General features: G+C 32.0%; 1 protein-coding gene across 4 annotated transcripts; it reads left to right on the forward strand.

Annotated features, from left to right (window-relative positions):
• The first annotated feature begins 381 nt into the window (after positions 1 to 381).
• Positions 382 to 5,131, forward strand: LOC143246835 (uncharacterized). 4 transcript variants are annotated; one of them, XR_013026230.1, is made up of 4 exons: positions 382 to 502; positions 1,087 to 1,288; positions 2,468 to 2,623; positions 3,242 to 5,131. XR_013026230.1 is itself a non-coding variant. In XM_076494099.1 (4 exons), the coding sequence occupies exons 1-3, from the start codon at positions 409 to 411 to the stop codon at positions 2,546 to 2,548; spliced, it is 360 nt and encodes a 119-aa protein (XP_076350214.1). In that variant the 5' UTR covers positions 382 to 408; the 3' UTR covers positions 2,549 to 2,567; positions 3,242 to 5,131. The 4 variants fall into 4 exon arrangements, 1 of the variants encoding a protein (XP_076350214.1); XR_013026199.1 differs by having other exon boundaries at positions 1,087 to 1,271; positions 3,242 to 4,541; XM_076494099.1 differs by having other exon boundaries at positions 1,087 to 1,271; positions 2,468 to 2,567.
• The last annotated feature ends 21,412 nt before the right edge of the window (positions 5,132 to 26,543 follow it).

A 26,543-nucleotide genomic window follows, 5' to 3' on the forward strand; every position in this document is an offset into this window, starting at 1 on the left:
ACACTTTTACATGTTACCTTTTTTGTTCATTACAATAAAAGTGGTCAACTTTCACTATCACCTCGTACATTGTCGTATATTTACCAAGAATAACAAACTTGGGGCCCTTCACGAACACTCATCTTTTATACCAATTCTGATTATACATAAACACAGGAGCGAAACAAGACCACCTCTTCAATTTGGTTGTGTATGGAGATTCGTAGAATTTCTATTTACAATTTACAAGACAAATTTACCAATTATTACCTCTGCTTAATTAACCAAGTAACTAAATGTCTCCTGACTGCTAAAAGTTAACACCCTCTGTGTTTCTTTCATCATTTAGTCTACAGACGGGGTTATAAAACGAAATAAAAGAAACTCATGCGATAGGGAACACTAAATGTATCTTTCCATCTGACCAAGATGTTCCCGGATTCAAAGAAATTTGTCTTAAACTTTTTCGACTCGAGCGTGAACCTGTGTCGTCGTTTTTTGGTGGTTATTGCCTTATCTTTAGGTAACATTTTAGTTTGTAGTTAGATATAAATATCATTTGTTAGTTGGCTTTCTCCGAGTAATTAACTAATATTACTAGGATAATGTCAGATACAATGTCATGTGTAAAGAGATTTAACACATATTAGTATAGTTTGTTGATTTTAGATGTTTGTCTCATCTCCACTCCAACCCGAAAATATTTTTGTTCTCCCATGTCTGTTTGTTGGGAGAGATTTAGACCACCTATGGTTCAAAATATACATTAGTTTGTACATTATTTTTATTATGTTAAAAATTACTAATTTAAAACAATTTTTCCACACTGACTTACAGATTAGTAATAGTATAAATAAGTTGTATACGTTATGTTCAGTGAAAGAACGATATTTCTTCATACCATTGTTTGTTTCTGTTCATTTTAAGTTGTTTGTTCCTAAGTTCTCGTTATTTCAAGTCTTTTCAATGCCAGAAGTGTAAAAAGTCTAAAGGACAAGATACATTTATTTAATTAATTCAGAAAAATTAAATTTATAATCTCGGTCTAATAAGTGTGTTTAATTTTCCTTTATAACTGAATGTTTTTTTCCTGCCCATACCTCGCAGAAGACTTTTTCTTGAAGAGACACCAAGAATTCATTAAGTACAAAGAAAATGCATCAACATTACGACTGCTGTACTACCCTCCTGTGACAAATGTGACTGACCTTACAACGACTTTCCGTTGGGGTGAACATTCTGACTTTGGAACGGTGACATTTTTGTTTCAAGATAATGTTGGTGGTCTGGAGGTAACGATAAAATTAATGTATGTAAATGAGTAAATTAAAAAAAATTTCTTCATTACGAATTTCAAAATTACATTAAATCGAAACGTCTAATGTTAACCAAAACCGTTTTAAAATAATTGGACATTAGAATCTTAATGTAACAGAATGTTAAGATAACTGTACAGTAAATAACTGTACAGGAAAGTTTGTTTAATGTTGTGTAATATATAAAAAAATTATAAGCGCATGTAGGAAATAAATTTTTATGAAATCTATAAAACTAAGTTATATTAAATAAAACCAAATCACAAACATTAGTTTATGTTTACTATTCGAAAGTAAGTCATTATTTAATAATAAGGAATTAATTCGTTACGAATTAACCCATTAGACGATAACTGTAGTTTTATAAAATGATTTTTGAAATTTTGAATAACATACAACTGGTGGTGATCAAACCACAAAAAAAAATACAAACTTAAATGGATGAAAATTCTAAATAAAACCTAAAATTGAAATTGGACAACGATTTACTAAAACGTTTATTTTATTTTATTTTTACTGTTTGCAACATATGGTTTTGGATAAGCCAATGGTACTTCTTCTTTTCGGTAGACAGTTTCGGAACTTTGAGACAACACTTTAAGTATTTATTATCTTACCATCCCCCCATTAGCAAAGATTGGACAACCTTGTCAACTCGTATTGACCACATGTTGAGTGATATTAAATCTAGAGTATGTATAAATTATCTAGCAGCTTTGTTTCAAGATGTCTTATTACAAGTTTTAATACATTTTTTTTAAATTTAAACAATCATAGTTTTTGATGAGTTATCCAATGATGTATGTTGTTTTTAAATTCAATGCTCAAACCCCAGCTTTATACCTGAATGAGTCGATTAATTAGAGGGGACGGTGATATTACGTGCAGGACGATTTATCTTCCCAGCTAGTGTATGTGTTTGTGCCATTTTTCGTTATAATTATTATTAAATGATTAAGGTTTCACAGATTTAACCACAATTAAGGTTCCATCTGATTTGTATTTTAGTTTTCCTTGAGTATCAACTTTATTACTAACACACTTATTATTATTATGATTTACTATACGTGTGTGAGTGTATCATTTAGAAACAATTAAAAATCGCAATATGTATATCGTATAATTTCATATGAAAGATTGCAGTTTATAAATCCTGCGTTTTTATATTTCAGGTAAAAACAAAATCAAGAGAATGGATATCTGCTACGCCACTAGAGGGAGCCATTTTGGTGAACGTTGGAGATCTGGAGTGACGGAGTATATTCAGCCACGGTTATTGATAACTTGTGAATGGAACAACTTAGCTACGTTATCTATTAATCGCAAATGTAGATAAATCTGAGATTATATATTTGTAACATTCTTTCCGATAAACAGTAATATATAGTATAATTTCGTTCATATGAATGTTACACATAATAATTTCAGTGTGTATTTGTGTACATAATTCTATATACATTAATTTATTTACATCTAAATATTTATTAGGAATATATTACACTGAGCAACATCTATAATTGTACTTTGTTTGTTTATCGTTAAACACAAAGGTACCCAATAGGCTCTCTGTGCTCTAATCACAGCTATTTTCCAAACCCGATTTGTAGCTTTATAAGTCCAGTGACTTACTAAATAGCTTTGTTCTCTCGCGTTTTAACTTTAACATAATGCAGAAGATTATCGAATTCAAATATAGATTTAAAACGTAAGCTATTAAATCAACTAAAGCCAGATCATATTATTTAACCAAAAAGTAAGTATTTACTTTGTTGCTCATTAAAATGGTATTCATGATCGTTATAACAAAATAAATAAAAAAAGCGCTTAGAAACGGTTATTTTTATTTATTTCTAGATAAGTATGTACTAACCATTTAAATTTTATTAATTCTTTAATTGATATAGTATTAATATTCTAATTGCACACCTTTGGTTTGCACATTGTAGTCTCATCGAGTCCTAGTGCCGAAAGAGGAATCTAAAAAGCAATGTTCAAGAAGTTCTGTGGCCTACTTTGTTCATCCTGATGACATCGTTATGGTGGAACCTCTCAATGGATCCAACAGGTTTCCTACAGTTAACGCGGCTGAATATCTCGTCAACAAATTAAAAAAAAAATACTTGACTCGTACTAATGAAGCCTGGACGATCTGCCTTTTAAAGTTTCGTGCTTTTAATACCAGTCAGGAAATTAGTTAACGTTTCTCAAACAATACACCAAGTTCAGTCACTTGAGTTGCATGTGTGCAACAAAGATCTGTTGGGTTTTATTCACTAATTTATGTGTGCAACGTTGATACAGGGTTTGACTTATCAAATTTATATACATAAAATGCATTACTTTGTTGAAGAAACGTTATATTTTCCATAAAAGTTAGTTTCTATTGTATAGATAATTCCAGGGACTGGAAAGAAATTGCCTCCATAATAACCTTCTAGGTAAATTACCTTTTCAAAATAAATACATTTTTACCTGGCAAGTCTTTGAGAGATTATTTTCGCTGTCCAGATGACCGTGTAAAGGAAACTAGTGGACCAATTATGAAACAAAGTGTATGGATCAGATGTCCATCAGTGGTATGTGAACCAATCAATTAATGAGGAGGTGTGTGTTGTAATCCAACTTTGTGGAAGACAACGTACACTTCCGTGTAGCGTATGATAATGGTATTATGATAACTGTTGATAAATGAACAGACATCCAAGACTACATTCAAGCAAGATACTGCAGTTTATATTCTGCAAGGTCAGGTTTCCATATCAAGGTTATTTTAACACCAAAGGTAACGTTTGATGCACATGCTATATTGATATTCAAAGAATTTTTACACAGTTTATACGTGGATGTACACACAAATAGATTCACGAATAAATTTCCTGTAAATCGTGAACAGGAAATTAGATGAATAAACTTCATATATACAGAAGAAAATTAAAATTTTCTTTCGTTGTGTACCGTTTATTGTTATTCATGTATTGCGATTATATAATGTTATTTGCTTATATAGAGATCTAGTGGGTTTTACTTACTAGTTTCTGTGTTGAACGTGGATACAAGGTGTGATTTATGAAATTTACGTATAGTTTGTTATTCTTATGTATCGCGATTACATTATGTTATTTGCTTAAATAAAAGTGTATTTTACAAATAAAATCAATGGATGTACTTTGTCTTTCATTTCAAGACTTTAGCATCTGTGACAACATTGATCATATTAAATAAGAGTTAAGTATAGACTTGTGACGTCCTTTCCATGAATGGTAAGTACAGTCTTGTTCTGTCCTTTACAAGAAATCTCCGTCACACCAAACATGCTCGTCCTTTTATGTTGGGATCGTTATAATGTGACGGTCAATCCCACTATTCGTTGGTAAAAGAGTAGCCCAAGAGTTGGCGGTGGGTGGTGATGACTAGCTGCCTTTCCTCTAGTCTTACACTGTTAAATTAGGGACGGCTAGCGCAGATAGCCCTTGAGTAGCTTAGCGCAAAATTCAAAAACACAAACAAACTAGAATCGTTAAATAATAAGAAAGCATTCGACACTGTATGGCACGATGGTCTAAGGTTCCAAATGATGGACTACCGCGTGGAATTATTCGCTGGTTATCGAACTTTATGGAAAATAGAAAGTGTAGAGTGAATGTTGAGGGTACCTTTTCTGCGTACTTTACTCCAGAAGCTGGTGTTCCTCAGGGAGGGGTGGTTAGCCCTATACTCTTCGTCATGTATGTAGACAATATGCCATTGAAGGATCCAGCTGATGGATTCCTTTCACAGTTCGCAGATGATGTAGCAGTCTGGAAAAGTGCTGCAACACCAACGATAGCAGTTACCAACATACAACCGCAACTAAATGGAGTAAGCGAACACTGTAAAAAAAAAAAAGAATAAAAATAAACACAGCAAAAAAACAACAACTCGTGGTCTTTACGAAATTGACAAAACACAAAAAACTACAGCCAGAAATATATATGAATGGCACACTACTTCAGACTGCTCCATCGGCAAAATATTTAGGTCTAACTTATGATTCAAAATTAACTTGGATTAATCATGCCAACGAAATTAAAAATACAGTCTGACGAAGAACTAACTATACTAGGAGTCTAACTGGTAAAAATAGTGGAGCATCTACAGATAACATACTAAACAATCTACAAAACATATATCAGACCAGTAATAGACTACGCAGCTCCAGCATGGATAACTGTAAGCGATAAAATAATTAAAACCAAACTAGAAACAATCCAAAACACACTCCTCACAACAGCATACAGAGTTCCAAGAACTACATCATCTCAATTCATACACAAATATTCGAACATACTAACCATACCTGACAGACTCCTATATAGTACAATAACGAACTTTGATAAAAATTGGATGAAAAACGAATTACTTTGCGAACTAGATAGGTACCTCATACATGATGAAGTTAATCCTAAACATCTCTCCCCAGTCAATTTATATTTTCAACATAAAAATAAATAAATAAAAATAATAAAATTTAATTTGAAAAAAGTGCCACCAACAAACTTGACATTCTGCTGATATAGCAAAATAACAACCTTATATGTACCACAATACATAGACATTGTCCTGAAAAACATCAGAATAATATTCAGTTCACTCCAATCTAAAAATAAAATAATTACAAATTTCAATATTTGTAAGACCACATAAGTATGGGAAGGAGGAAGAGGTAAAAGAGAACCTGACCCTCCAAGGTATGAACATATCATACCCAAACACCGACAGAGAGCAGTTAAATAATAAAACATGAATTTCGAACATTAACTATGTAGTGTTTAAATCGACTTTCTCCATGTCAAAAGGTAAGCCTGGTGGAGGCTGGTGGAAGGTTAGTGTGACGTACAAACCTCCTCCATCCTTTCCCAGATCAACAAGTTCATTCTCCCTCTCTACCCTTCTAGCTGTCAAGTACCTGGTATAGGCTGTGAGAGTAACCCTGCTCTGGTTGACACGCAGCTGAGGTCAGTCCCATGACCCCTCACCGCCCTCTCTTTTCCGAGCCGATCACATCAAATACGCCAAATAACCTACACCTGGGAATGACCGCAAATGGTAAATGACGACTGACTGCTCAGCTGACTTCACACATACACCAGCGTCATACAACGAACAACAAGGTTCTGAGTCTAGAGCATTAAAATTTAGAGATTAACCTGCCGTTTTACGGCGGTAACAGTTACTCTCAGGAGGTTGGTGGCCAAGGATTGTTAATACAGACAAGATCAGGTTACCGACTGGCCAGTAATTTGACCGATACAGATGATACATTAATTTTTTTGACCGATGCAAGTGTATCTGCTGCATCTGTCTGGTTAGCCCTGAATAAAATTACCTAATCTCTGTAAAAATACGAAAAGTCAATTATGAAAGGATAAACGACTAGGGCTAACGATGGTTATGTTGTAAAAAAAAAAAGTGTTGAAGCAGACTCGCAAGAATTTTACTAAAATAACATTTCGTTGTTAAAACCAAAACCGACGCTTTTGAGTGGAGTGGAAGGACAGGGCAGGATGGGGAATGATGAGACCAACTGTGGATGAGAGGGGACGGGCAACGTGAAGTTAGGGAGGGCTGGAAGAAGGGGTGTGGGGTTGTGTGGTGTTACGTATGACGTGCCACTAGATTTGGCGTGGGTAGGAGTGGAGTGGAAAATGCAAGCTGCCCAAGACTTCATGACACCTATCATCTCAGTGTTCGTCTTGCAGTGGTCAGTGAAACAAGAATCAAGAACTGGTCATCTTGCCAAGTAGTAAGTTAAAATTGATTTAGTTTTATTATTTTTATATCGCAGTTACCTGATGGCTGGAGAAATTTGTAGGAAAAAAATGTCTGGAGCACAGAATCGTAAAAGGAAATAAAAAAAAACAAAAAAACTAGCACGTTCACTTTTGAAGCATCTTTGTCTACCATGTCCAGATGTATAACACTCAGCAGATCAAATAGACATAAATAAAGATATTCCAGTTTTTACTACAGTTTCTCAAAATAAATGTGAATATTTTTTGAATAAAGAAATAGAAAATAGTGGTGATTATGAGAATCAAGATTTGGAAAGACATAAAAGTGAAAATACCACTAATCTGGACTATAGTGTCCTGCTACTTGGTCCAAATGTGATGAGCATCTGCGTCTAATTGTGATGAAACATGAATCAGAACAACTTCAGCAATACGATTTTCCTAAATACCATAAACAAAGAAGATTATCATCAGTTTAGTAAAGTATAATACTTGACAATGGCGAACAAATGCATCGGAAGTGGTTACAGTATTCCAAGTCAAAGGACTTTGTATTTTGCTTCTGTTGAAACTGTTTACTATTTTGTACCAGACTGTTTCGTCTCTTGTTGATCGCTGCAGAGACTGGAAAAATATATCTGCAATTCCAGCATTGCATGAAAGAACTAACGAACATTTAAATAATTTTGAAAACTAGAGAGAACTTGAACTACGATTGAACAGAAAAAAAAAAAAAAAAACTGGTTTGGTTTGTTTTGAATTTCGCGCATAGCTATTCGAGGGATATCTGCACTAACCGTCCCTAATTTAGGAGTGTAAAAAAAAAAAGACTACTAAAGGGGCAGCAGCTCGCCATCACCAACCACCGCCTACTCTAGGACTACTGTTTTACCAACGAATAGTGGGATTGACCGTAATTTATAACGCTTTCAAGTCTGAAAGGGCGAGTATGTTTGGTGTGACGAGGATACGAACTACTATAGTTATAAATGTTCTAATATAAGATTAACTGTATATTTAATATAAAAGTCTTGTTTGTTTGTTTTGTTTGAATTTCGCACAAAGCTACTCGAGGGCTATCTGTGCTAGCCGTCCCTAATTTAGCAGTGTAAGACTAGAGGGAAGGCAGCTAGTCATCACCACCCACCGCCAACTCTTGGGCTACTCTTTTACCAACGAATAGTGGGATTGACCGTCACATTATAACGCCCGCACGGCTGAAAGGGCGAGCATGTTTTAGGTTTTACACATACATTTGAAATAATCAAAGCAAATAATAAATAACTATATCGATACCATAGAATATCATTATATTTTATCAAGCTCAGTAATTAAGCTGCATTTTGAGCACATTAAAGGAACAACCTACCTACTTAAAATCTTAGTTCGAAGGAACTAGGTGGCTTCCTAACATTTTACAACGGCTGATAAAGCTACTAGGAGGAGCATTCTGACCTTTCGATAGGCTATTCACACATCACATGTTGAAATAAGTGTATGTAAGGGACCTTCCGAAAATGAAAAGAGGCAAACGGTTCCACTATGTTTGATTCAATACATATCTCAGTAAATAAACAGATACGAAGTTCTTATTTTATATTCTAGATTGTTGGTATCGGGAATTTAAAATTATAATTCATAAGGATCTATAGGTTTTGCATTTGGACATCACAAACATATAATTTGAATCAGTGCTCCATTCAACATACGACGTAAAACACCAAAATCGATATTTATTTGTTTGTATGTTTTGGAATTTCGCACAAAGCTACTCGAGGGCTATCTGTGCTAGCCGTCCCTAATTTAGCAGTGTAAGACTAGAGGAAAAGCAGCTACTCATCACTACCCACCGCCAACTCTTGGGCTACTCTTTTACCAACGAATAGTGGGATTGACCGTAACATTATAACGCCTCCACGGCTGGGAGGGCAAGCATGTTTGGCGCGACGCGGATGCAAACCCGCGACCCTCAGATTACGAGTCGCACGCACGCCTTAACACACATGGCCATGCCGGGCCCAATATAAAAGTCAATATGTAAGAAAATAAATTGTATCATGTAATAATGATATTGCTTTGAACTTAATAGAATGTTAAAGTTTTAAAGAATAGTTTGATGTTTTCAGTGCACAAATGTCGCAAGATCAATTTGCCATGAGAAGATTGTATAATGATAAATTCTCTGTTAGAATGCAACCATCACAAAAGTAGTGGGCAAATATTTGGTCTAATATTAGTATATATTGGTTCTGTGTCAAAAACGTAAACCTTTTCAACTGTCATGAAAGAAACTATTTTTATAAGCTTTCCAATATGTACTTTTATTTTATTTAGTAAAGAATGTTGAAGTCCAATAAGATTACTGTTTCTTGACTTATGTCACAATGTGTAACATCAAAGAATAAAACACAAGACCAGGGCACTCAATTTGTTAAAAATTGAAGTTCTATTAAATTATTCCAACTCATATAACACAACATATATACATATATTTCTATGAAGTTTATCAGATTAGCTATTTTTGGCATTAGTATTATTTAAAACATTTGTAAAATTCATCCTGTAGTTAATAATAATTGTGTTTGTATAGATTTTAGGTTTTCAAGTGATGGTAAAATAGAACTTTAATTTTGTTTTCACTCAGATGACTACAAAGGTGAGCAAATTGTTTGTTTTAATTTTAGTGAAGTTCAGATGTGACTTATTTAGTGAAGTACATGTCACATTTGTACCCTCTGTCTTGTTCATCCTTATTTGATATTTTGAATCCTTTATTTTCTACCAGTATTGCTTGAAGCCTTTCCTAATTTTTACCCTATTTTCACCATTATCCACACATAAAATTCAACTTACCTACTTATTCTAATATATTTCCAATTAAAATAATATATCCCATTTTGCTTGTACACTTTCATGTTACCACCACACCTGTTCAGAGATAATTGACACTAAATATTTTCTGGTAATTGATACCTTGTGTTCTCTGCACCTTTTTATCATGTAAGTCAAAGGGTACTCAGTATTTATAATTTGTGGTACACCATTATTGTAAAAATGAGGAATCTTTTCCTTTCAACCTTGTTAATTGAATGTAATGGATTGTTAAGATTCTTCTAACAATGAAATATTAAAGGTAACTTACTATACCAGTGTTATAAAATATTCTGTTCAAGCACAGCGAAAATATTCCTTCAATAGACACGACTATCACACATACCTGATCACGATTTTATTTTTTTACACTCATGATAAAGATACGAACAATTCTTTTCCAGTAAACCACACTGCTGGGCCTTTGGATGGTAGCCTCTATGCAATAATAAAGAAAAATTCAATAATGAGGAATGCTTCACTGAACCGCGAGAATATCAGCCATGAAAGATATAGTGAGCCTGAGTGGGGATTGTGAGATATATTCTTCATCTGATGTTCATGGATGCTATTCTCTGCCAAGTTTTGTTATTCAGGTCCAATCACCTGTTTCTGTTAATAATTTTAGCAGCAAGCATTCTGCTTTATTAGAGTTAATAGTTTTATATTATTATCTTTGTTAATTTGCTATGATGATATTTTCATTAGTTTTTAAATGAATTATTACTGCTATGTTCATGTACTCTTCTGAGGGATTTAGGTCATAATCTAGTGTTTAGAATGTAAATCTAAGGATTCATGGCTTATGATTATTGCAAGAAAAACATGTCCTGTTCTTTATAATCATCGGTAAAAGTGATGGTCAATTCATACTATTTAACCTTGTGTTAATGGAGACTGCCTTTCTTTTAAGATAGAGCTAGCCATGTGCAGGTTACCTTTGTGATGCTTTAAACAAAACTCATGAAACAAACTCTGTGATTTAAAATATGTGTTCATGTCTTTGTTTGATAAACATAAAACAAGTACTTGCATTTTTTTTACATGAACTGCAGCTTTCTGCTCTACGATTTTTTTGTTTGGTACATATAAATTAATAATAGAGCAATAAATTAATATAATAAGATTCAGTGTCTATATGACACATAATTCTCCCAAAACAGTTGGTTGCACTGACTTCTAAGTTGATCAAATGAAACACTTTGCTCCTAAGATTCACACAATGGTAAAAGTTTTCATCCACCCCTTGGGAACTTGGGTATTTCCCCAAAACCTATTCTCATAAACTGATGGACTCGCCAAATTCTAAATGATGCCAAACAAATTGTCTCAGCATCAAGATTTTCATAAAGTTAAAACTGTTCACCAAACCACTTAAGAAATCCAGTTATTTGTGAAAGAACTTTTATAGGGATTCTCCAAAGGATGATCCCACATTTGGCATTGATTTATATTAGAACACATTAATAGTGGTAATAGAATTGTCCTTTCTAACTTGATTAAGAAATTAAATTTGTATTATAGCAGCAATGATCACTAAACTGAAACAAAGCAAAATAGTTCAAGCATTAATCTTGTATCATAGAGGCCCACAGGTTTGCTGGTATTTTTATATTGTTAAATATATTTATACACGTATTTATTATACTTTGGAGATATAACTGACCATTACCCTTTGATGTTGATAGCCAAAATAATGTTTATTCACATGCAAGGCAACGTAGAGAACTTTTTACACAAATTGGAAGTATTTTCTTACTTTCACTAATTATAGCTCTATAGTGGTGATGTTGTTCATCAGTCTTATTTACTCTGTTTTCTGACTAAACACAGAAGTGACTTTAGCAGAGATGTACTATGGTAACACTCACACATCATTAGCCAATACAGACTTCAGCAGATATGTACTGTGATAACAGTTCTACATCATTAGTGAATTCTGACTTCAGTGGAGGTGTACTGTGATAACAGTTGTACATCATTAGTGAACATAGACCTCAGCAGAGATGTACTGTGGTAACACTTGGACATCATTAGCAAACACAGACTTCAGCAAAGATGTACTGGGGTAACAGTTGTACATCATTAGGGAACACAGACTTTAGCAGAGATGTACCATGATAAAACTTGGACACCATTAGTGAACACAGACTTCAGTGGAGATGAACTGTGGCAACAGTTGTACATCATTAGTGAACAAGACGTCACTGGAAATGTACTGTGGTAACATTTGTAGATCATTAGTAAACACAGACTTTAGCAGAGATGTACTGGGGTAAGAGTTGTACATCATTAGGGAACACAGACTTCAGCAGAGATGTACTGTGGTAACACTTGGACATCATTAGCAAACACAGACTTCAGCAGAGATGTACTGGGGTAACAGTTGTACATCATTAGGGAACACAGACTTCAGTGGAGATGTACTATGGTAACATTTGCACATCATTAGTGAACACAGACTTCAGTGGAGATGTACTACGGTAACATTTGCACATCATTAGTGAACACAGACTTCAGTGGAGATGTACTACGGTAACATTTGCATATCATTAGTGAACACAGACTTCAGCAGAGATGTACCATGATAAAACTTGGTCATCATTAGGGAATATAGACTTCAGTGGAGATGTACTATGGTAACAGTTGCATATCATTAGTGAACACAGACTTCAGCAGAGATGTACCATGATAAAACTTGGTCATCATTAGGGAATATAGACTTCAGCAGAGGTGTACTGTGGTAACACTTGTACATCATTAGGGAGCATAGACTTTAGCAGAAATGTACTGGGGTAACACTTGTACATCATTAGGGAATATAGACTTCAGCAGAGATGTTCTGGGGTAACACTTGGACATCATTAGCGAACACAGACTTCAGCAGAGATATACTGGGGTAACAGTTGTACATCATTAGTGAACACAAACCTCAGTGGAGATGTACTATGGTAACAGTTGTACATCATTAGTGAACATAGACCTCAGCAGAGATGTACTGTGGTAACACTTGGACATCATTAGCAAACACAGACTTCAGCAAAGATGTACTGGGGTAACAGTTGTACATCATTAGGGAACACAGACTTTAGCAGAGATGTACCATGATAAAACTTGGACACCATTAGTGAACACAGACTTCAGTGGAGATGAACTGTGGCAACAGTTGTACATCATTAGTGAACAAGACGTCACTGGAAATGTACTGTGGTAACATTTGTAGATCATTAGTAAACACAGACTTCAGTGGAGTTGTACTACAATAACATTTGCATATCATTAGTGAACACAGACTTCAGCAGAGATGTACCATGATAAAACTTGGTCATCATTAGGGAATATAGACTTCAGCAGAGATGTACTGTGGTAACACTTGTACATCATTAGGGAACATAGACTTTAGCAGAAATGTACTGGGGTAACACTTGTACATCATTAGGGAATATAGACTTCAGCAGAGATGTTCTGGGGTAACACTTGGACATCATTAGCGAACACAAATTGTGTTAATTCATGATATTTGGTAATATGACTGTGCAGATTAATTAGCATCAAAAGTATGCAACAAAAGAAATGTGTTTTTACACATAGATAGTTTTCACAGTGTGTCTAAGATTGGGGGACTAAGTATTTTTAACTTTCTATTTAGAGAAATTGTGTAATGATGCCACAAATTGGTGCCAGTGAACAAGTCATTCAATTGTTTTGTTAAAAAACAATAAATTGCATTTTGTTTTGAAGAGACAAGGGAAAAATATTTTATTAACCACAAAAATAAGTTTGTGTAACTGTAGAGAACAATCTCATGCCATGATCTTTGGATTAAGTGGTATGTTGGATAATTAATGACCATATATAAAATCTACAAGAGAAGGTACCTCGAAGAATACAGAGATTTATATTAGATGATCACTACTGGGATACGGTTGACTGTTTTGATTAAGAGAATTCTGGTATCATAAAGGCTCTGTGTAGGGACTTGTTATTTGATATTTCTAGTTCATATTACAGTTAACCATAGAACTTGTGAGCAACACGAGGTTGAATTGTAATTTCAGAATTCCAATCTTTGTTGTTAAGCTAGGCCTTAGTACCATGAAAACTGTTGAACTATGTACATTGTTCCTCATTCATGTCATCAATTTGTATTTATCAGGTGTTGCAGCCTGAGATGTAGGTTTTTGAAGTTAGGATAAACTGTTATATTTTGCAGATTTTGTAAACCAATTTTCTTAAAAATTGCTTGTGAATAATATAATTTTGTCAACACCAGTTCTTGATTCACTTTGCAAGCTAAGTGGTTCACCCTGGATCATGGCACTTTTCACATGTCAATGAAGGTACCAACTATTGACACAGTTCATGAGAGTAAATGATGCAGTAGTAGTTAACGTATTCAACATAACTACTTGAAGTATTGACTGCTACTTATAGGTTACTGAATGTGAGGGAGACATACAATTTCTATCCACCAATTCTTCATCTCCCTTACAGTGGTATTAGACAAATCATCCTCAAAACGTCCAATCTTTGAGAAAGTAATGTTATGGTTGCAACTTAGAAAATGTAATTGAAACTAAAATGGTTATGTTCCATATGTTCAATTCTACAACCTTTGAACATTTTAGTAACATAATGTTTCAGACTACTTGCATCAGTATCGAGAGCAACACACACTAATTTTTCATCTCATCCTACATTGAAATTACATATTCCAATGACTAATACTACATCATATATAAGAGTTCAGAATAAGTTAACTACAGAAATAAATCAATGTGATTCTTAATTGCTTCTTTCCATTTTTATTCAAACTTTTCTTTTATGAATCTGAAGCAGCAATTGCAATGTTGTACTGATTGTGAAAATTGATACAATAATAATAACTGAAGTGATTTATTTTATATCTGACTCCGAACTCTTAATAGAGCACAGACATTGTATTTAAGAAACATTTTGTCACAGTTAAATATAAAATTTGGTTATTTTCATTCTAGAGGTAGAAGTTCCCAACCCACAATTTAGAATTGAAGGTGATTTAAAACAAAGCAATTTTATTCTGGTATCTCAGGAAGCTGAGGTGGATGAACTGATCAGAAGTCTGATATAAGAAACTGAAAATTTCCTGACTTACATTCATCAAGGAACATACAACCACAGAAAATTGGTTCTGTTTCTTCATCAATGATTAGTTCCACTTATTCAGAAAAACAAAATTCAGCAGAATATATGTACTTCTTAATCAGAGAAAGTGTACAATCCAACACATCCAATGTAAATGAAAGTATAAAAAAATTCCTCTCCGGAGATGTTTCTGCAGTATCAGACAGAGGACATGTGCCAGTATTTACAGATGTTGTTCCTGCAGTATCAAACAAGAGGTCATGTGTGAAATGCTATTAGGCCTCCTCGTCTATACACCATGATATCAGAACAGAGTTCTCTGAGCAAGGTGCCTGCTGTACTAACAAGTACTTCAAACCTTGTAATACCATCACAAGGACATGTGGTAGTGTTTTATCTGAAGGTCTGAAGGCTTGTAGGTTAAAAAAACTAATATCTATGTATTATTAAACTGTGTGGCCTATATCAATTACATCTTAGTTTATTCAGTATCCTCCTGAAATTTAAAAGAAAAATTAGACCTGTAGTTTCACTGGATGAAGTGGTTCAAAAGCAATGGCAAAGGTACAGCTGTTGAATAAGCAGCACATAATTGCTGAACTCATATATGTTCAAGCTAAGAATTCTTGAAGTCCATAATCTTCTCTACCAAAATCACCAGCAAAACATTTGGATTCTGAGGTGAGAGATAGTGCAATTGCAGAACTGTACATTGTAGATTCTTACCTGATCATAAACACCATGTATTACAACTATTCTTACAAATTTCTTTTTATTTTCAACCTGAATAGACTTATTCAAAGCTCATTTTTTTATCGAATTAGTATTATTACATTTTTAAAAAAAGTTATGAACAGAATTTTTTTCTTATATTTTTTTAACTTCTGATCAAAGTAAGCTACCAATGTAGGTTCCAGTCAGAAAATAAAACAGAACCAGTAATCAATATAGCATCCCCTAGTTGCACAATGGTATATATGCAGAGTTATACCGCTAAAAACTGGGTTTTAATATCCATGCTGGACAGAGCACAGATAGCCTTTTGTGTAGCTTTGTGCATAATAACAAACAAACAAAAACAAACAATCAATATAGTTTAAATACCAGTCTCTATAGGAATATGCAATATCAGGTTAGAGAAACTCACAGTGATATGAATACATTGATTCATCAGTTGATGCTCTGACTACTAGTGGTAGTTTGTGTTGTGTTCAAGTTGTTATTCATAAAACAGCTTTATTATAAAAATTGTAACAGTTAGTGATTACTCTCTCATACATAATAGTTTCCAGTATTATTTTTGTTACACTAACCTTCAGTTATTGTAATGTAGTATGTATTTGGATGCCACTAGCAACACATGTATTGTGGCAAATACATGGACTGGTTTCATTATTTCTAATATGGGATGGAAGGGTGTCAGTCACACTTGACTGTTGGGTAAATAGGCTCATAGTTTTATCTGAAGTGGGAGACTCAATCTCAAATCCCAGATTAGTGGGATTTTTTTATAACTTTCCTAATCATTACCTCATCTATTTATAGAGAGATATTACAATGTTAGAAACATTGGTGATTATAGTACTTGATCATCATGTGGAAGTCTTTAAATTTAATACTAGTCAAGTTGGGAATTCATATTACTTTTCTCTTATCATATTTATTTCTTATATATTTATCACTGTACTTATGACAAACTCTTTGTGTATTCATAAAAATACTAATATAACTATATATTAAATAAAACTTAATGAATTGTAGGTTGAAACATTTAACCATGTAGGAATATTTCTTTGATAATATGGTTTGATATGTAAAGCTTTATTAACAAGAAAAATTGAACGTATTAAAAGTATAAATAAGTCACAATTCTAATCAAGGACCACTTATAAAAGATGACCAAATAAACAGAAAAAAATTTTGTTTATATGAAATACTAGAAAATGGATAAACATTTTGTGTATAAATATGGCTATGTAATTAATATTTAGGAAACATAAAATATTTATGGAGATTTATTTTTTCAAAGAAAAATTGATCACCATTCACAATCATTGAGGAAGGCACAGACCTAATTTATTTATATATATAACTTTAAAATGTTGCTAGCTAAAAAAACACACAAACTTGTGGTAATTTGATAAACTTTAAACTTCAAGGTTTATTAAAAGTTTTGTACATTTACACTTTTATGTATTATGGTTAAAAACAGCTTTGATAAGTCAATGCATTTTATATTCTTGTGCATCTCTAAATAGTTTTGAAAAATATTTTGACACTTCACAAACCTCATTGGTTGGACTTAGCTTCAATCATTTAACTTTACACTTTTGTGAAAAAGAAAGCCTTATATATGGGTTAATACGAAAATGTTTTCTCAGCTTATAATAGGCAGAAGTTATTAAACTGTAGTTTACTGTTCATTTTCTAGCAAGTATTAAGTCAGATAAGAAGTTAAAAAATGCAGCTTTAATGCACTTGGAATGTGAACTCTTGGATTATTTTCATAACTGTTTTGTAGCAATCCATTGTACTTTGTTAGCTGAAATCTTGATTGGTAAAATACACAAATTAATCATCTAGTTTAATTTTACTTTCAACATACATTTAAAGAATATCTTTTGAAGATCTAATCTATGAGTGTAAGGAATTGCAACATAATGATATATTATATATCTAATTTTTTTCTCCATATGATTTCTACAAACAGTTCTTATTTTTTCAGATAATTAACTACTGTGAACCAATTCAAATCAATCTAAAACATGTCTGTGTGGAATCAAATTGGGATGTACCAAAAACAAAAGAAGTTGTATTTTCTGAGTACCTTTAAACTTCTAAACTTCCTGTTCCTTCAAAAAATGAAGCAAGAATAGTATATGGATTAGGTAATTCCTCATTCACTGTTTTAAGAATAGAGTATAGTAGACTCATCATTTTCAGTACCACATCTGAGGAAATAATAAAATTACATTTGAGAATTATTAAGAAACTGGTTTTATGAAAAGTTGAGTTTGCAAAAATAGAAAAGAAAAATGTTTATAGCTTCCAGATTGCAGTGTTGTAATAATCAGTGATCAAATGAAACTAATTAAAGTTTAGTTTATTGTTTTTTCACTATAACAATATACTCAAGTGAAACACAAACTAATCAATGATAGAACAAAATGAAACTGATAAACTTTTATACAGATATACTTAGGTGAAGTATAAGTTAATCAATGATTGATAGTAATTGACAGTCTTTTAGGCATATTGTTCTTTATATGTTCAATAAATGCTATAATCTGGTTGATAATCTACTACTGAATTAGTTTAATAAATGTATTTAATCTCTGCAGTTGATAGCAGTTTATGTTTTCCCTGCAGATGTTACCTCATTGAAGACAATCATCCTTCACGTATCAATATCCAGTCTCTTGAAACTCCTAACAATAGGAGTCTCTCAGCATGCAATAAAATGCATTATATCACAGACTTTGAAAAGAAAGCCCAGGAAAATAATTTAGAATACTGTCAAAAGTATAACGGCTATTCAAAACCAGCTAGAAACAACCCTACTGGTAAATGTTATTCAGAATTAGATTCACTTAATAATACTGGTCAGTTAGTTTGTTTTTCTGACCCACTACAACCAGTAAATAATGGTTTTAGACCACAGTAACAACATACGAATCCAAGGTTTATGCTACATTGTAATGGGCCTACAAATTATGATCATTAAAAAATAGAAGAATTTTAAAGCAATGGCTCAGACTGTGAAGTTTTGCATGCCTTATAAAATTGGTAACTCTGCAATCTTGAAACCTGCAGTTGTAGAGAATGTCATGTCTTTCTATACTATTTCATACATTTCTCCAACAATGAAGTCCCTGTCCCCAACTAACCATCACTTTGGTTCTACAGTGCCATTAGACACAGTAGACAATGGGTCTTTGAACAGGCAACAAGGTACATTAATGGACTGCAATTCACATTTTGCTAAGGGTGGTAATTCAGAAAGGTTTTGTGTCTATGCATGCCTGAAAAACACATTGAAGTGAGTCTATTCTATTGTATTTATATGTTGTATTTTGTTTCACAACAATTAGTTAAGGGTACTTAAATAAATGTCAAATGCAGATGATAAAGAAGTGATATGTGAGAACTCAGGAAAAATTAAGGGCCACTCCTAAACTTACATACAATTAAAAATATGGTAATTCTTAACTTCTAAATTACTTGCTGAGCAAGTAATATTGTAAATCTAGTATCAGTTTTTTTAAAACTGTTTAATATGAAGATAAACATGAAATAAGTTTGTAATATTACTTTCTATAGCAAAAGAAACAAAACATTAAATGTTTAACATTTTGTGTATGTAAGTATTATTTGCTGAAATAATGCAAAATAGTTTGTAATACAAAACTTTGTGTTATTTTACAGAGAATAAAAATGTTTGTATTCAAAAGTAAAATATTTCAGCTTGCGTGACACAAATACTGTTCATTGTGTATACCATGTGTATGATTGATGGCAGGAAATATGTTCTTAAATATGGTAGAAGCCATTCTTACAATTTATATATCTAAAAAAGTCTAAGTAAAGTTTAAAGCTTTATATTTACGTTTCTTAACATGCTTATGAAATCTTAACCATGATATATTCATCAAAATCACATTATTTATTTTTATAACTGTTTGTGATGTTTTATTTCACCCTCATATTTGACACAAATTTCTGGTTTTTAAGACTAGTAAAGCTACAAAAATTACATTAAGGTCTTAAAGCAGTTTCATACAATAATTCTCAAATTCCATCCACTATACTTTTCTAAACCCATCAACACAATTCTAAAAACGTATCATCACATGTTGGAAAGGCCGAAGGACCACTTTCACCTTTCTCTGATTCAATGTTCTAGACTCAGTCAACATCGCAACATGCAAGTCAAAACCATTTTGTATTCTAAACTTATTGATACTTCACCAAAAATTTAATAAGGTACACTAAACTTTCTCAAGTAAAGTCAGAAATCAACATATTTTTTAACTTAAGCTATCATATAAACCCAGAAATTTTCAAATATCGATATATTTCAGATGTATACTGGAAATCTGCAAGTTAAGACATATTCAAGAATTCTTTCTAAAAATATAATTTTAAGACTCACTTGTATTTGTACAGAATAGTAGACAAGAAGATATAGCAATTGTAAGATTTCTGTACAAATACAAGTGAGTCTTAAAATTATATTTCAGATGTATACTGGAAATCTGCAAGTTAAGACATATTCAAGAATTCTTTCTAAAAATATAATTTTAAGACTCACTTGTATTTGTACAGAAATCTTACAATTGCTATATCTTCTTGTCTATAGTTCAGAACGTTTAACTTTGACGCCCTCTAAATTATTTATATATAACTACAAATATTTTTTTGAAACTGACTGTATACAATCAGAAACCTTCAAATTGAGATTTCTTTTGAATGTGGTTATAAACAAGAGTAACTCTTTAGTTGGAGTATATTTAAATATAATTACTTATAGAATTGGAGAAAGACAAAGACAATTATACATTTCAAAAATATTACATTTATTAATGGCCATGGTTTCACCAGTATTTGCAAAATGTACAACTGTCTTTGTTTTCCTGAATTCTGTAACTGGAGTTTCACCAAGTACTTATGGTTTCAAGTATCAGTTATATAATAACTTATTATTTATTACAATTTTTATTTAAACATAAATCTCAACATCATGGAGCCTTACAAACTTTTATATAGCCAAAAGTCTTGATGTTGTTATTCCCTAGCTTGAAACTTTTTTCCTGTGTATAATTATAAATATTAAAATTATGATATTCATGAATTTATTTACATATGTAGAGGAATTCTTCAAAAATAATTGTATCATTCATAAACTTTAATATTTACTGTTGAATACTTCTGTTTATTTTGTTTAATCTCTAAAAATGTTCACATTTACATATGTTTTCAGTTGGTGTGAATGGTGCTTTTAAAATTTTCAGCTTTAGACTACCCCACGCAGAGTTAACTTTCAAGGAAAGGCATTTCTGGGTATTTGTCCAACTCAGAGAAGTGAATAAAACAAAGGGATCAAGCTCTTATTTTAAGATAAATCTGTGAAAACATTAGCAATCTTGATTAATTACTGGTATGTTAAATTAGAGCTATTTTATTTACTAGATCATGGTACTAGTAACAAATATATTAACTCAAGGGTTTTCTGTGTCTCTCAACTGTTCTTTTATATATTTGTTGGAAGGCAAGAAAATATACTTCACTTCATGTGTTTTAAAAGATTTAGGTGCTGCCAGAAGATATTATCAAAATAGAATTCTGCAAAGATATCACTAAAACCCTTAACAGATTTGGCACTCAGGATCATAGGTACAGGAATTTTTAGCATTTTATATTGATCATGGTTTTCTATTCTGTCTTTTCAAGACATCAACTGGAGATTTGGGGCACTTTCAAATATAAATGGGACATGGGCTCATGCTGGTGCCTAGCAATACCTCTGGAGTTCAGAATGGTCCAAACATTTTATACAAAGCATAATAGCTAACATTTGACTGTTCATTTAAGTTTACCAACTTTCACAGTTTTTATAAAAATTAATAAGCAGAGGTGGTTAACTACTTTAAGATACAGAACAATAACATACACAGAGATGAGTGGAATGAAGTGAAAGTCTTTACTGAATTTGCAGAAATTAATGCAGTCTGCTCTATGTCAATCAGTGCCTGTTAATGTTGAGTGAACAGTTACTACATAATAATAATAACACCCAAATGATACATGAAACAGTTCCTTTAATTATGTTTATTCATGCTAATGCCATCATAATTATGTGGATTTGTAATACTTAGTCATCCTTATACTATCATGAGTATGTGGATTTGTAATGTATATTCAAGCTCATGCTATCATAAGTATGAGGATTTGTAATGTTTATTCATGCTAATTCCATCATACATATGTGGACTTGTAATTTTAGTCATCCTTATACCATCATAATTATGTGAATTTGTAATTTTAGTCATCCTTATACCATCATGAGTATGTGGATTTGTAATGTTTATTCATGGTAATGCCATCATAAGTATGTGGATTTGTAATGTTTAGTCATCCTTATACCATTATAAGTATGTGGATTTGTAGTGTTTAGTCATCCTTATACCATCATAAGTATGTAGATTTGTAATGTTTTTCAAGCTCATGCTATCATAAGTATGAGGATTTGTAATGTTTATTCATGCTAATTCCATCATACATATGTGGATTTATAATTTTAGTCATCCTTGTACCATCATAATTATGTGGATTTGTAATGTTTAGTCATCCTTATATCATCATAATTATGTGGATTTGTAATGTTTAGTCATCCTTATACCATTGTAAGTATGTAGATTTGTAATGTTTAGTCATCCTTCCACTGACATAAGTATGTGGATTTGTAATGTTTAGTCATCCTTATACCATCATAATTATGTGGATTTGTAATGTTTACCCATCCTTCCACTGTCATAAGTATGTGGATTTGTAATGTTTAGTGATCCTTGTACCATCATAAGTATGTGGATTTGTGATGAAATTTAGTGTGAATTATTCTTATTCACTTCCTTTTAAACTTGATGGGTTGAGAGAAATCTTTGCGTTTTGTACATGTAAATTTAGTGCATTAATGAACTAATTAAAGAAATTAAAGTAACCCCGTATATCTAGTAGACTTTATACAGCTTGTACTAGAAACTTGTATTAGCAGAAAATACATGTATATCACCAAACACTTGTACCTTTATTACAAACTACAAACTATAGCTGAGCAACATAGTTCACATCCGAGGATGTCTGCAGTAGAGAATAATTCAGTTTGTAAATTTTATATTGTTAAATGGTGATATATATATAAAAGTTAAAATAAGTACTAAATACAACATGTTCTTCAAGAAAATGTTAGGAGCTATCTATATCAAATTTCAGGTATGTTAGTGTAAACTAATAAATGACAGTATAAAACATGTAAGAAACCTTGGTTTCTTATATTTCACCACAGGCTGACTCCAAGACAGGAAATAAATCCACATGGCTACTATCATTAGCCATTTGATCCAATAATATTGTAACAAAGTAATTCATTACTACTTTATTTCACCCTTGCATGATGGCATCATGTGATTTCAGATATTACAATGTACTGTACTGTTAACTATACTAATCAAACATTCATTTCAGAAATAGTTCATTATATTATGTAATAATGCATGAGGAGGTTAAGTAAGATTATTATTTCAGCAAGAATAATTTATCTCTTATTTACTGAACATTTTTAATATGTACTTTATTAATCAAGCCTGAGTAACTCAGTGTTATATTTTGTGGTACTTTCATTGGGAATAACTAAACATTTGAGATTAGATGCTCTTTGACTAGCTTTAAAGTAGAAAGTTGGTAATATAAATTCATTGACCAAACCAATTTTAGCTATGTGAGAACTTGTGTCATAAATCAAAACATATTCCATGTGTCAAAATAACTCACTGTATACACCATTTTTAAGGAGAGTTCTTGATTCTCAGAAATTACACAGAATAAAAAATTCAATGAATCACAAAATAAAAAACCCGAGCATGATGTGAGTAACAATACATACCGATAACAATAAGCACTGTATGGTTAACACTAAATAGTTGCATGCATTTGAACAATTTATAGCATTGGGTAACAATGAAATTCTATAAATACAAAGCATTTTAAATATAACAACAACTTATGGTTAACAAGAGAACTATGTTACACAAAAACAAGACTCTATCTTTTGGGCACTTAAATTATTTGTGTACTTAGAGACCTTTACTATTTGATCAAAGAAATTATGAAGTATTTGTCTGTGATTCATTTTGATATTTAGTATTGCTTGGGTAAGACATATGAGGTACAAGTAAAGGGTAGACTGTTCCTCACACATAATAGTTAAATCATGTTGAAAGTAAAGTTTCTGTGTTCAAAAATGAAATTTGAGTTACTTAACATCTCAGAATATGTTTTCACACATTTACATATTTCAAGCATAAATTTACAGTCTCGTGCAGAATAATAAATTACTCTTTTGTTTACTTACATTAAATATAATCCATGAAGTAGTATAAACAAAATACTCTTAATGCTACTCCTATATGTGGAGTAGCAATCATTAAATACATATATATATATTTGTGGACTTCAGTGTGGGCTTAGCACATAAGTCCTACTAAGTTCTCTCTTTAATAATCAGTGGAGTGAAATTTAAGTTTTGAAATACTAGAGACAAAGTTCCTTAACTGATTTGTGTGATTAATAGAGTAGCAGGTTTTAATGTTACTTGATTAGTAGAGTAGCATGTTTTAATGTTATGTGTTGAATAGTGGGTTTTCATGTTATTTGGTGAGCAGAGTAGCATGTTTTCATGTTACCTGGTGAGCAGAGTAGCATGTTTTAACGTTACCTGTTGAGTAGAGTAGCATGTTTTAATGTTACGTGTTGAGTAGTGGGTTTTAATGTTACTCAATTAGTAGAGTATCATGCTTTAATGTTACCTGATAAAGACAGTAGTGGGTTTTAGTTATCTAGTAAAAACAGTAGACAGTTTTAATATTACCTGGTGAGTAAAGTAGCAGGTTTTAATGTTTCTTCATGAGTAAAGTGTAAGGTTTTAACACCATCTGATTTCAACCTTCAGTTATTCAAAAACAGCATGGTACAATATTGTATACTTTATTATTTGTTTATTATTTCTTGACTGTAGATGGAAAGTGTAACTTATTATTACTTCATAATATTAATTATATTTGTTTCTTTTTTTAAAAAACCTCACTATGCACTGTTTACTTTTGGTATTCCAAAAAACCCTGGGTAAGTTGTTGAAATCAGAAAATGAATGTAAGTGATTTCTAAGATTATTCTCAGGTTGTTTTTAAGACAGATGTAGTCACTGTTTAGTGACCTGTAGTGCTATTTTAAGGTGAGAAGGTCACACTTGCATTAGGTGTATTATTAAAGCAGTGTAACTTGAAGCTAATTTAAAACAGATTAAATTTTAAACGTTAAATTTCTATTAGCTGTAAAACAGAATTATGAAAGTTCCTGTCCCTTTTTTTGCTGACCTTCCAAGACAAAGTTATTATCACGAAGTAAACGTTGTTATGTTTCAAATAGATTTAATACAAACAACTGCTATTTAATGTGGTTATTGATGTCTAAGATCTATAATAGTCTTCCCCTCATTTAAAGAAATGCCCTATGTTTTTATTTTTTAATGGAAAGCATATTTTTAGATGGTAAAGTTTGAGGAATCATATTCTGGTTTATAACTGTACAAAACCTCTTAAATAAGAAAATATTACTAAAGAGAAAAGTCGAGAAAGTCCAACAACATCAACACATTGCCTAAGAATATCTCAGCATAACAGATCTAAAAGTATTCTGGATTTATAATCCAAAAACACCTTAGAGCTTTATTGCAGTCTTTCATAACATGTTATATTTAATAAAAAACGAATATTAAGGAAAGTTCATTTCTTTATTATAATATCTACAGGTATTAATACCATAACACTAGATATATAAAGAAGTCTAAAAAAATATATTGTTGAATTTTTTTTCAAAGCATGAGACCCACATAAAAATGTTTTGGGTTAATTTTAAATTTAGTAAATATGTAATGCTTTCTTTAACTCCATGTATTACCATGGTAATCAATCACCAACTACATGTTTAACACAAAAATGCAATAACTCAGGAACTACAAGTACTAATAATTCATTTAATAACCACTTTTATACTATATCATGTAAGCTATTATTTAGGTGCCTGGCCTTGCCCATCCAAGGTCAAGATTACTGGTCCAACTAAAAACATTCTACATTTTCTTAACTTTATTCATGAAAATGTCTGAATTGTTTACATTCACTTATTGTATTATAGAGTGTCTGAGTCATGATATTATTGTACGTTATTTCTATAGAAATAATAGGTTACCAGTCAATAGCAAAGGAGGGGTTCCATGAAGATGACTTCATGTCGTGTGTTGTAATGCTAATGATGTGTTTGAATGTGAATGGATTATAATTACAATACTAATGCAATACTATTGATGTTAGGTGTGTAAGTTTCCATTAGAGATGTACAAGCCACAGGTTTGAGTATTATTGATAAATCCAACAATTAATAAATTGCTGTATTTGCTTTGAATTCATAGTTCATAGCTACACAGTAGGATAGCTGTACTCTTTCTACAATTGGAAATCAAACTCCAGATTTGAGCATTGTAAGGTCATAAAGTAATGACTGCCCAAATGGTGAACCAGTTAATAGATACCTTGGGAATTGTTATCTTTCAGAATTAATCTGGATCCTGGAATCAGTGATCTCTGTTTATTGGTTTCATCTCTGTCAGGAAAATAATTTTATTCTTTGCTCATTTTTCATGCAATACGAA

Source organism: Tachypleus tridentatus, chromosome 1, assembly GCF_004210375.1.
Source record: "Tachypleus tridentatus isolate NWPU-2018 chromosome 1, ASM421037v1, whole genome shotgun sequence".
In the NCBI taxonomy this organism is placed as follows: Eukaryota; Metazoa; Arthropoda; class Merostomata; order Xiphosura; family Limulidae; genus Tachypleus; species Tachypleus tridentatus.